The sequence below is a fragment of the Sinocyclocheilus grahami genome, unplaced genomic scaffold (genome assembly GCF_001515645.1).
Source record: "Sinocyclocheilus grahami isolate Dianchi unplaced genomic scaffold, SAMN03320097.WGS_v1.1 scaffold584.1, whole genome shotgun sequence".
Lineage (NCBI taxonomy): Eukaryota > Metazoa > Chordata > Actinopteri > Cypriniformes > Cyprinidae > Sinocyclocheilus > Sinocyclocheilus grahami.
In genome coordinates, this window is record NW_015505763.1 from 724,715 (window position 1) to 738,259 (window position 13,545).

A 13,545-nucleotide genomic window follows, 5' to 3' on the forward strand; every position below is an offset into this window, starting at 1 on the left:
ATGAACATCATAGCAAATACACAAATCTGAATGGCTGTTAAAATCATTTAAACAACTTTCAGAAACAGAAAGTAGCGCAGCTGCTTTGTTTACAGGGTTTACGGGGTAACGGCTGCATTTAAAATAGAATTATTATTATTATTAACAGTTTAGCGCCATCTGCTGTCAGAGAGTGAAGGTGCGCTTTCATCCAGAGCGTCTCTCACATGTTCCGCCATGTGCTTCTCGTCCGCACTTGTTTACATCAGAGTGCGCACGAGTCTTTCACGCAGAATACAGCGGTGTTGTGCATTTTGACCAGTTTATGGGAAAAGTATTCTTAAAATGCATTCAAAATTCTGAATAATTTGTTATATATAATTATTCACGGTATTTAGAAGTGCCCACGATAACAATATCGTGCATATTCATTACCGTGATATATCGTATTACCGAATACCGGCACAAGTCTATTTGTGATACTGTAGAATTATACAAACACAAAAAATAGACTAAACATCTTTGCCTTTTGCATTTTGAAGGCTGCAAAAATTTAATTTATGCTACATGGAATTCGTTATTTATTAAAAAATAATAATAATAATTTCACCTGTGTGACAGTTAAAAAGTCAACTTGAATTAGTAAAGCCATTGTTCTCACCTGTTAGAATGGACTGGTCCACCCTCAGGGTCGTTGACTTGATTGAAGTCAAGCGAATGTCAGCAGGAACTTTGTCACCCACTAACAGGAAACAAAAACATGCTGTTAGATAGAGATAAATCCAGTGCTTGAAGTGAACAAGGCCAAGCAAAATAACACTGTCATGACGTTCCAAATTTATAAGAGCATATCAAACTGCAATAAAAGAGCCAGAACACTTTAGAAGAAAGGTAAAGGACTTGGGTCTCCACAAGCAAAGCAAGACAGCTGTATCACCGATGAAAGCAAAGGTGCCACTACACTTTCAAATGAAAGGCACAGTGTCAAGTTGAAACCATGAACCACCAAGAAAGCACCTCCTGAATCTCAAGTATCGGCTTTACATCTAATGGCTTGGCAACTGACGATAATGGATTGTGCTTTCAAAGGATGAAATGAAGGCCAAAAATACATCACTCATCTAAAAAGAAAACATTACAAACCATGTTATCGTGGGGTGGTTGGGTTTAAATGTCAAGTTTTTTTTCCAGAAACCTTTTAAGGCGCACTTGCGAAGTTCTTAAGCAAGCTTTACAAAACTAAACATTACAAGAATTATGGCAATGCTTCATCTCATCCAGGCCTTTTTAAGTCACATAGTAGGACAATCTCAGCATCTACAGATCTTGTTGTGAATCTGCAGATCACCAGTGAGAAATTTTTATTTGGCACCAATACTAGAAAGCCTCCAACAACAATTTTTCTGGACAGGACCTACACTGAAGAGGTAAATGAACAGCGTCAAAAGCTTTGAAACATTCTTGTTCTACTTGGACAAAAATAGACACCGCTTCACTCTTTCCACAAACAGAGGTGGGCTTAGTAATTGCTACTAGGAAAAGAGCAAATGTAAATACCTTAATCTTTTCTAAACAAATCTCTTAATGAGTAAGGTGACTGATACTTGAGCTGGCTAAAACGCTTGACGTTTATTAGTAATTTGAGATGGTGTCTGTTTGAAGCCGTTGCTTGACATGTAAATTGAGTTTATTAAAGGGCAGGCAATGACAAAGCATCTTTTCACAGGATGTTCTAGGTGGAAAGAATGTTAAATAACCAGAGGATCTGGTCCTGGATGCTTTGCCTTTTCTGGACTAAGTTTTCACCAACATTCAAGTGCACTAATAGGCCTCTATGCCCTTTTAATGGAGTGGGAGACATGACGGGTGGTATCAGACCAACAACTAATACAGGTCCTAAAATGGAAAAGCTATTTTGAAATGAACTAAGGTGTACAGTGTCAAGCTAACACTCAACGTACATAGATTTAGTTTTAGATGAAACTATAAGTCCATAGAATGTAATGATACTTACAAACTATATATAGTTGACATATACAGCACATTTTGGCAATATATCAGATGTATTGCCACTGAACATGCTTTATTAGATTTATTAACCACACACTTAGACAGTGAAGCGCACTCAGTACTGCTCTAAGAGAGTTCTGGATTTCAAAAATAAAGTTTCTATGATCCCATTTATAAAAATACACATTCAAAATGCCCCTAAACTAAACTAAAGAATGTGGCACATAATCCCGATATATACCTCAAGTTAGAAAAAGGTCATGTAACAAGGTAACCTACTTTAGGTAGACAAGGAGAGAAAGTCTTATAAGAATAGATCGTAGAAAAATCATTTTTGGAGCGTTTAATATTATTTTAATAACACTAGTTAAATGGCAAAGAGTCAAAAAGTAAAAAAAATTGCACAAGCCTCAGGCATTTTAATTAAAAGAATGCTCAAACATCTTCAAAGGCCAGCTATACTATAAAGCTTAGAGTTTTATTATAGATCTCTAGATGATTTAATCTAGCATAACGGTGCTCAGAGAGACCAATACCAACCCAAAACACACAAAAAAAGGTCACTATCACCGAATCAAAACAACGAAGTTAAAAAGCTAACTGAGAGCAAGTGGTTGTATCATATTTGCTGCTAATGAAGGATTGGAAACAAACTGTCAAACACTCCTCAATGACTTAAAAAAAAAGCTTCAGCTACTTCCTCTTCCTGAGAAACAGCATAGGTCCTCCTTTAAGTTGTGATAACGGTTACAGCAATTTCAACAGAGTTATTCATGGGTAAACCATGTGGTTTTAACTACAAAATTTTGCACCAAATATATTCATCTTTGGATGATCAAGACATAAGAACAGAAAGAGCCTGTACTGTGAAATTCTGGCAATTAAATTACAATAGGTGACTTAAAAGTTCACTTAAGTAACTTAAAGTGTAGAAGGTAGCTAGTAGGGCTGTGCGATTAATCGAAATCGCGATTTGAGACGTTGCGATTTCCTAATCGCAAAGCCTGCGATGTGGACGCGATATTACTCCGTTCCAGAGCATATGATTGACTGCCAGCCTTGAGTTGCAGTCTTACTTGCCCTGGGCAAGAGTGAGCGCACCTCCGTTCTCCCCAATCAGCACTGCTCTAGCCAACTGCGAAAACACCCCCCATTTATAAAAAAAAATATTTAAAAAAAACGGAACGCGGGACGGGAGAGAGACAGAGTGGGATTATGGCGTCTACTGGGTCAGATCGATAGTTAGGCAAATTAAAACTAAAGAAAACCGTATGCAACTTTGAAATGACAGACAACGAACAAAAAAGGTCATTTGCAAGAGCTGCACCACAGCGCATATCAAAAGCTCCCTTATCGGTTCTGTTTTCAGTACTGAGAATAAAAGATACATTCTTAGATGTTTTTGTTAGTACGTGAACGTTATCTTACACATTTTATCTCCCCAACAGATTAATTTGAAAGAAGTTTATAATGCATGTTGGCTATTCCCAATTCAGAAGAGCGCACACACAGCCCGTGTCTGTGAATGCTTCTCATACTCGCTCCTCTCTGCCCCACACGGCACGAATCCCGCATCATGGACAAGCCGTTCATGCTTGCCGCACTCATGCAGCCTGTCTCATAATGCTCGTTTATACTCGCACCTGGCTCCGCACCACAAGTCTTCACGAGCGCATCTGGCAGTATGGATGAGGCTTGACGCACGCACGCAACCTGTGTCGACTCGCGCCTGGCTCCACGTTTAAAACGGAAGTAAATTCAGTCTAACAGCTTGCTAATTTCACTTGGATGAAATGAAACATTCAGCACATTTTCCACTTGCTCTTAAAATCCCAAATACTTAAAATGAATAAATCAATGTAATACTTTAATAATTGACTTAAGAAATACAGTTCTTTATTTATAAAAAAATAACAAATATTTTCTGTGAAATTCAGTAATTAAGTTAATTCTGTAAAAGTAGTTATCCCATTATAATCTTGCCTGCTAAAGAAAAAAAAAAAAAACAATAGAACCCCTCCCAAAACACAATAAAATATTTAATGGATTTCAGGGTTATAATGGGAATTTGTTTGGTTTTAATGTAAACTATAATGGTTATATATAATAACCCATACTGTGCTGCACATTATTGGCAATATTGAGTTGAAGCTTGACTTTGCAAATGTAAAATCGCAATATTTGTCAAAAAAAAAAAATATCGCAATTTGATATTTTCCCCCAAATCGCACAGCCCTAGTAGCTAGCATGTTTTTTTTAGCACATTTCTATGCAATTAAATAAAGCACAACAAACTCAAAACAAAAAGCATAAAATTTTTAAAAAAAAACTATCAATCAACCATCAACATTTCCTCGCATTGTCCCTGATTGCCTTTGGCTGGTTTGCGCAAAGAACACTCCCTCCCAAGCAGTCTCAATTTGCTGGAGTTCTTCTCGAGGGAACTGACAGCGAGAGGCCGCAAGTGTAGTGATGACCCGAGCACGTAAACACACAGGGCCGGATATGCTCCCCGTCATACAGACAACTTGTCCTCCAAAAGCCTGTTCCCACTGCTGCCAATGTGACCGAACCGATGCCTGCGGAGGACAGCAAGAGAGGACAAAGAGCAGAACACCTCGCCTTTAAACACGAGAAAAAAAATTGAGAGCGGCCATCTGGCTCACTGATTATATCTCGTCAAATCTGGTCAACTCTTAACTGCACATCCAGTCTCCGTCCTTCATTCATGCTCTCACTTGCTCTCTACCGGGACAGGGTGGTCGTTTAGGCTACAGCCTTCAGTTAGGTCATGTTGCAGAGTTTTATGCACAGTGAAACGCCCCACCTGAGCGATTGCAGAGCAACCTTGATTTAGTACTTCTAAGGACGATTCCCATGAGTCAGAGCCATAACCATAGCAAAGGAAACAATCTTGGTTCATTAGCAGAGAGGAACAGTAAATTTAGAAGCTGGAAGATTGCAAAAAAAAAAGTGTCACTGGGAGGAAGACAACATTAATTTGTGGACAGGAAGTCATACAATGCATTTAAAACCACAAAAGCTAGTTTACATTGGCTGCTTGTCTCCTCTCTGACGTGACAAAAAATATCGCAATTTGATATTTTCCCCCAAATCGCACAGCCCTAGTAGCTAGCATGTTTTTTTTAGCACATTTCTATGCAATTAAATAAAGCACAACAAACTCAAAACAAAAAGCATAAAATTTTTAAAAAAAACTATCAATCAACCATCAACATTTCCTCGCATTGTCCCTGATTGCCTTTGGCTGGTTTGCGCAAAGAACACTCCCTCCCAAGCAGTCTCAATTTGCTGGAGTTCTACTCGAGGGAACTGACAGCGAGAGGCCGCAAGTGTAGTGATGACCCGAGCACGTAAACACACAGGGCCGGATATGCTCCCCGTCATACAGACAACTTGTCCTCCAAAAGCCTGTTCCCACTGCTGCCAATGTGACCGAACTGATGCCTGCGGAGGACAGCAAGAGAGGACAAAGAGCAGAACACCTCGCCTTTAAACACGAGAAAAAAAATTGAGAGCGGCCATCTGGCTCACTGATTATATCTCGTCAAATCTGGTCAACTCTTAACTGCACATCCAGTCTCCGTCCTTCATTCATGCTCTCGCTTGCTCTCTACCGGGACAGGGTGGTCGTTTAGGCTACAGCCTGCAGTTAGGTCATGTTGCAGAGTTTTATGCACAGTGAAACCCCCACCTGAGCGATTGCAGAGCAACCTTGATTTAGTACTTCTAAGGACGATTCCCATGAGTCAGAGCCATAACCATAGCAAAGGAAACAATCTTGGTTCATTAGCAGAGAGGAACAGTAAATTTAGAAGCTGGAAGATTGCAAAAAAAAAAGTGTCACTGGGAGGAAGACAACATTAATTTGTGGACAGGAAGTCATACAATGCATTTAAAACCACAAAAGCTAGTTTACATTGGCTGCTTGTCTCCTCTCTGACGTGACTGGCATTCACACTGCAGCGGTTAACAAGTGTCAAAGGCAGTCGGCTAATATTTCTAACGCTTTCTATTACCCCTTTTTAAGGTCAATTGCTCAAGTGGCTTGCATCAGCACATTGTGCTGTACCATATTCATTTGGGTCAACAGGGACTGGTCTACACTTGTCCCCACCCCCAGAATCCTCCTGCGATTAGTCTCCTTGGCTAATATCTCACTACACTGATGTCCCTCAAGGTGAGGCCTCGATTAAGAGAAGAGTGACTGAATCAAAGCGAAAAGGTCATGTGACTGATTCAGTGACTGAAGGCGGCGTTTACACTGCAAAAATACCCATTTCAATTCCCAAAATTCTTGAAATAAGATACATTTATTTTCTTGAGGAGCATTACATAAGATAAGGATTGTTTCACAGATTTTAGCTTTCACACATGTATTTTGTCTTAATGCACTGGTAGATTTTGTCCACTTGTTTAAGAGAAAAACAAGAAAATCTGCCAGTGCCATTAAAAATGCATGTATATTCAAGACAGGGCAGCCAGATCTGCATAACAAAGAAAACCAGCCCATTGCCCAATCAAAAGTAGCCCAAAACTAGTCCAATGAGCAATTAAAGTAGCTCAAAAAGGGGGGAAAAAAACCACACAAAATATGCCACTGCTATACCTAAACTACATATTCTACAGTCACTGTTACGCATTACACACAATGTTAATTGAATAATCACCATAAAGTAGTTATCATTAACGATCTAGTTTCCAAAAAAAAACTCACAAAAAACATTGGTCAAATATAAATTATGCAATGTCAAACCTTTAAGAATTAGGGGGGGGGGAAACTTGGCAACCCTGATTTAAGATACAATTTATTAAAACAAGTTTTAATATCTTATGCAACATTTAAAGTAATTTATATACATTATTTAATAACTACCTTATTTTTAACAATTTTTTGAAATATTTTTATTGGGAATCAAGTCAAAAATATCTAATTAAAACTCATTAAGAAGTGTTTTGCAGTGTAATGAAGAAAGCTAACAGGAATCCATTAGCATTCCTATTCATAATTTGATTCAGTTTTCCTGAAACCACCAATTTCTGGTGTAACTTAAAATCTAGTCACCATTGGCAACAGTCATGAAACCCAAATGAAAACCAGCACACAAAGATTCCTCAAACATAATCATGTTAGCGTATCCTTCCTGCATGCAACTATGAACGCAGCACGAGCCATGGTGTCCGATTTATGAAAATATGACTCATGAACTGATTCTTTTTAATAAGCCTGTCAAAAACGTCTGAGAATTAACCCTTAAATTTGCTTGCGAGTTAGCGGTTTGAATCATTAAATTCGCAACTGTTTACTTTTTTAGTTGTCCAATTCAAAATCAACCAGGAACCGCTACTTTGATATACGTACCTGATAAAAAAAAAAATTCTTTGGGTGACAAAAAGATGAAACGAAGTCATTTGGCTCCCAAAGTTTTTTTTGTGGTCTGGACCTCTGTTCCAGCTTCTACAAAAGCATAAAAAATATCATCACTTAGATGTATCCTTAGCAACTCTGCCACCCACACAGAAGTATTGTGGACTGGAGTGTTTCATTTTGCATGACCCATCCGTTTAGGCACCCCTCACAGGTTATGTAACAGGTACACTCACCTGGTTGCATTACCGCAGGGTATTAGTCAGTGACATGAGAACATCGGGTCCTCCAATCCCCATCCTGCTGATGATGGGGACTAGGCTGTACCATGTAGCTCACCTCTCAGCATTGCCTGTTTCACCTCATCGTGACTAAGCACGTGACTGAAGCTTTTGAGCCCACACCTCATCAAGTTTATGTAAACAATGCAAAAATGAAAATCAGTAAAGGGCAATTATGATGAAGTGTTTTGATTAATCACGGTGTGCTGCTACTTGCACACTAGCTGAAAGAGTCTTGACAGCCGCCAATGTGTAAAACACAAGAGTAAAGCAATAAGAAAGCGCCTAGTGATCTGTTCCAGTGAGCAAAGAGACGTGGTGGTACGTGACGCAATATAGAGCAAGGGGCACTCCTGATAATCTCTATTCAGATGAATTCACGTGGGAACTCTAAAAGTTAACCAAATTACGAAGTACATCACTTTTACGGTCGTTCGAAAAAGAGATAAAAAATATTGATGACTCATCTTGTATTATACAAACTAAACTCTCTAAAATGAGATTGTCCCCTCCCCCTAAATTATAAATCCCTCCTACATTTGACTACAGAATGTGTCAAATAATCTCATACTAGATTTCTTTTTCCAAACAGATAATCGTTGCAAATGTTTTTTGAGTGTTTTCAAATATATATATATATATATATATATATTTTTTTTTTCAATTTAATAGTATAGACCAGTGGTTCTCACTTCCAGTCCGCGAGTACCACCATTCTGCACATTTTGTATTTGCCGTGCTCAGAGAATAGGGAGCAATGAACACTGTGTAGGGACCATGGCAATCGGAACGCTGTTCATGCATGGAGCTCAATTCTCACGAGCTGGTGATTTGAATCAGGTGTGTTAAATAAGAGAGACATGCAAAATATGCAGAGCGGTGGTGTGCGAGGACTGGAATTGAGAACCACTGGTATAGACATTTACTATGTTACAAAATATTTCAAATAAATCCCATAAATGCTGTTCTTTCAAACTTTCCATTCGAAGAATCCCGAAAAATGCATCACGGTTTAACATTATTAAGAAGAAATGTTTCCTATGCAGCAAATCACATATTACAATGATTTCTAAAAGATCATGTGACACTGAATACTGGAGTAATGATGCTGAAAACTCAGCGGTGTCATTACAGGAATACATTGCATTTTAAAATGTAATAACAGAAAACATTAAGTTATAATTTTTTTTAATATTACAGTTTTTATTGTATTTTTGATCAAATACATGCAGGCTTGGTGAAAATAAAAGACTTATTTCTAAGTCTAATATGTACCACCTCAACTTCCTGTTTTAATAAGAAATTCGTTAGTAATACAGAAAATTATGAAACTCAAATACCTCATGAGTCACAAAGACAAAAAGCAAAGGAAACAAAAACACAACATGAGCTCTTCTTGCTTTCTCAAGCTAAATACGAAGTGACGATCCATTAATTTCTGAAAAATGAATTTGTGGCAATTTGATGAAAACGAACTTGACAAAGTAATTAGTTAATTCAGTGTGCTTTCTTAAAGTACCAGCAGAGCTCTAACGGGTACTCTCTAGGAAGTCTTTACTGCAAACCCCATGAAACACGACCTCTCCCGAGGCAACCATGTGATCACACACAAAGGTTTAGAGAGTGACTCTGTAAGCCTAAACCACTGGGAAACTAACCTGTTCACACAGCAGCCGTACCACATGGATGATGGCCCTGGCTGCTTTACACCTGTTCCCGCTGCTGCCAAGACTTCACTGTTCACCTGGCTGAATTTGACATTGAGAAAAGTCACTTAAAATTCTTACCGGCAACTTCCACAATGTCCCCGGGTACGATGTCCCTGGCTTTGATCCTCTGTACAGTCTTCCTGTCCTGGCGATAGACCTTGCCCATCTCAGGCTCGTACTCTTTTAGGGCCTCAATGGCATTTTCTGCATTTCTCTCCTGCAAGCAGAACATGAATGGAAATTAGACATCCTAGCAGGCATAAGAAAGCATAAGAATTGTTCATAACAGGGGTTTTCAAACTATGGCCCAGGGGCTGGGGGTCGACAGAAATGTTCAGAGAAAAATATCTAAATAATAAAAATTTAATATATATTTATACATTTATTCAGCAAAGACACATTAAATGAATCAAAAGTGACAGACATAAAAGTTACAAAAGACTTCCATTTCAAATGATGTTCTTTTGAATCAAAGAATCCTGAAAAGAAATGTATCACAGTTCCCACAAAAAATAAGCAATATAAACTGTAAATAATAATAAACTGTTTTCAACATGGATAAGAAATGTTTCTTGAGAATCAAATTAGCAAATTTGAATGATTTCTGATGGATCATGTGACACTGATGAATGAAATGAAAGAAAAATCTAATTTTAATGAAAATGTTCTCTCACACTGATGTGTTCCTCACAATCATCGTATTTGAAGGTCTTTGAAACCCTCTGGTCAATAGCAATAAAAAAAAAATTTAAAAAAAGATTTCTGGACATAAATAGGCTATACAAAATCTGCACATTATCTTCCACAAGACTACATTATTATTAATGATAGGATAGCTAAAACAAAATTTGCCAAACTATTTCACATAGTAGAATATGTAGAACAGCAGTTCAAAATACAAATTTGCAAAGCTCAATTCAGTGGCATCCGAAATGGTAAAACAATCCAGGGCTCACCACACTAAGAATTTGAGTCTTGGATGACTGAGGCACCAGCACATACGACTGAAGGAAAACTCCCATTGACGCTGACCTCTAGTGCTTATTCTTAAAGTAAAACGTTGCATTTAAAGCAACCTTTCATGCTTTCAACACGATTAATCCCCAAAGACACAATTATTAATAGTGGTAGCCTGGTTGGCAGAGCATTTGGCAACGGACTTCCTGTGGTTTCTCTTGCATGATGGGAACACAAAGTTTTATGTCAAACAAACAAAACTGGCGTGCCTAAGGGCGAAAAACCAGTTTCAAAGTCCAGACCCGGATAAATAAAGGGGGATGGTTTGTGGTCACTGGTCACCAAGACATTTAAGGGAATAAGCTATAAATACACATGCCACAGAAGGCATCTCAGCATCGCTTCTCTATAGAAGACTAATAAACAAGTTTTTTTTTTTTTACAAAAAATATTGTCATTATTAACTGCTGAGTTTCTAGTGAGTTACCCTGCAGTAAGGTACATCACACTAAAAATCATTGTAACCACAGTGATGTGCATCAGTGATAATATTCAGATAGCTAATAAGTTGACAGAAATGACTCCTGTGCATCATGTTAATGATGAGAAATAAAGCAGAGAGGGCGGAAAGGCAGATAGAGTCACACGATCTGGCTCCTGAGGCCTCGCCATTCTCATTTCACAGTTAATCTGAGAAGAACTGAAAGGAGGAAGGCCAATCTAACACTGTAAGAACACTTTTTATTCATATATCAGTGAAGCAGCAGAGCGCACTGCCTCAAAAACACACTCCTTTCAAGCATGGAGTCTTTCCAACAGAATGTGCTCTCCCAAATCTTTAGATTTAGATTAAAATAAATCGCCAAAAGACATTAAATTCAGTGAAATAATTCATGAAACAAATTTCATTCATATATTAAGTACTCTAAGTCAATGTGGCAAGGACTAAAGAATTAATTTTTTTATGGTGCCAAAATTAAACAGGCACAATGTACTGTATCATTCAAAAGTGAGGGGTTAAGCTTTTTTACAAATATGTCTGAAAGAAGTCGCTTATGTTCACCAAGGCTGCATTTATTTGATCAAAAATACAGTAAAACTGCAATATTGTGAAATATTACAATTCAAAATAACTTCCCTATTTTAATATTTTAAAACGTAATTTATTCCTGTGATGGCAAAGTTGAATTTTCAGCAGCCATTATTACTACAGCCTTCAGTGTTGTCACGTGATCCTTCAGATACTTCTCATCAGTGTTTAAAACAGTTGTGCTGCTTAATATTTTTCTGTTAACTGATCTTTTTACACAATTATTTGATGAATAGAAGGTTCAAAACAACAGCAATAAAACTGAAATCTTTTTTAACATTATAAAAGTCTTTCCTGGCACTTTGGAACCATTTAATGGATCCTTGCTGAGTAAAAGTATTAATTTCTTAAAAAAATGAATGTATTAATTAAATTAAACAACTTCCTAACCTCAAACATTTGAATGGTAGTGTATACTCAACAGGTAATAGCACCTTTGTACTAACATACTTCAGTATATCCTGGTTGCCGTGAATCAGACTCGGTTCTTGCTGCAGATGTTTAATGGGCCTGTAAATCTACCAGAGCAGGTGCATGGACTGAAGTTTGCCCTGGGCTAGCAACTGCTGCTCTACTTTCTGATTGAAAAGAGGATAATACGTCCTCTTGCCTCTAACATCACACCTGCCATTAGAGCAATCCACCAAAGAACTATAAGGTAACACGTGAGGAAAAACTGTATGAAGAAGACCTCAGGAAACAGCTACCACACACAGACTATAAGGCTCTAAAACCTCTTTTTTTTGGACTCTTTAAAAAAAAAATTCCATTTACATTAGGGCTGAACGCCACAGAAGCGAGATCGCGCCCACGCGGAGGAGCTTCAGCACGCGCAACATGAAAGCCCTGCTTAATTATTATAGAAGAGAGAAATTGCATTTGCGATAATATCGCAATATGAAAAATTTCAATTTTTCAAACACAGAGGCTGCGATTACACGGTCACGTGACAGGTGAGAGTAAAGAGGTGTGTCTGACTTAAAGATCAGATCGGTGTATGACATCAAAGTACGGCGAGCGAGAGAAAGCATAAGGAGACATCCGCGCTCTCTTATAGCTCTGGCAGTACTTTGATGACACACACCCATCGGTCTAAGCAGCGCTGCTTCAAGTCGAGTGCAGGCCATCAGCAGAAAAAGAAAATAAATAAAACAGTAAACAGCCAAAGGACGTAACTTAGAATGGGAGATGGATCGGTTTGTGAAAGCGAAGAGAAAAGCCATAGATGAAGTTGCACAGACCCAGGCAGGTGCTGGTCATTCAAAAGCTAAATGCAGAAAATATGACGAGGCATATCTTGCTCTCGGCTTCACTCACTGTGTCTATACCGGATGCCGTGCCGCAACAGCTCTACACTGGACGCGACAAAGCGACCGTTGCAAATCATTATAACTTTGTGTCAGCACGACATAAATAGAACACGGCATCAGTTTAATGTCGGATTTTGTCGCGCTGCGCTGCATCCAGTGTACACAGCGTCACTGATTATAATGGTCTACTGTATTTTGCCGCTTGCGTCCGGTGTAGATACGGTGTTTAATGTCGTTTGTGAGCAGGAACGCCTGTGTGTGTCCTATGCCTTAGCGGACAGCAAGAAACCCACAAAAAATAAATAAATAACAGAGAGAGAATAATAATAAGTTATTGAAAAAAGGTATATAGATAATGTTTCAAGTGATGCAGGTGTTTTTTTCCCTGTAGGTTTTTTTAATTAAAAAAACATTAATTTTTCATAATGTTTAGTGAAATTATTTGGTAGTCTGAGGGGGGCGCAACCAAAAAAGTTTGAGAACCACTGTTCTAAAGTTAACAGACAGTGTTTAGTGCAGTCCACATGTTTACATATGTTTATTACAGTGACTTTGAATTACCTAAAGTAGTGTGGTAAAGCAACAGATTTGTTTTTATATTTCTGCAATCTACTTTAGTTTGTGTGATTTGTTACTGACTTTCATATTAATGTTTACACCAGGCTTATTTGTCAGTGCTTTATGTTGTCATAAGTATTACATGCTTACAAGGTTGGAAGTTCAACAAATCAGTCAATATACTGTGATTGTAGTTGTTAAATAAAAATGTCATTCATATCAATTCATGCATCACCTAATTTCATCGTAACATAGGCCTGGC

The 13,545-nt window shown here is 38.1% G+C and overlaps 1 protein-coding gene across 1 annotated transcript in view; it reads right to left on the reverse strand.

Annotated features, from left to right (window-relative positions):
- Window positions 1-13,545, reverse strand: part of atp2a2b (ATPase sarcoplasmic/endoplasmic reticulum Ca2+ transporting 2b) — a 39,988-nt gene that overhangs the window by 14,363 nt on the left and 12,080 nt on the right. The window contains exons 5-6 of the mRNA XM_016240212.1: window positions 9,447-9,585; window positions 641-721 (exon numbers count right to left, since the gene is read on the reverse strand). Of these exons, the coding sequence (XP_016095698.1) occupies window positions 641-721; window positions 9,447-9,585 (220 nt within the window). The remainder of the gene's footprint in view (window positions 1-640; window positions 722-9,446; window positions 9,586-13,545) is intronic.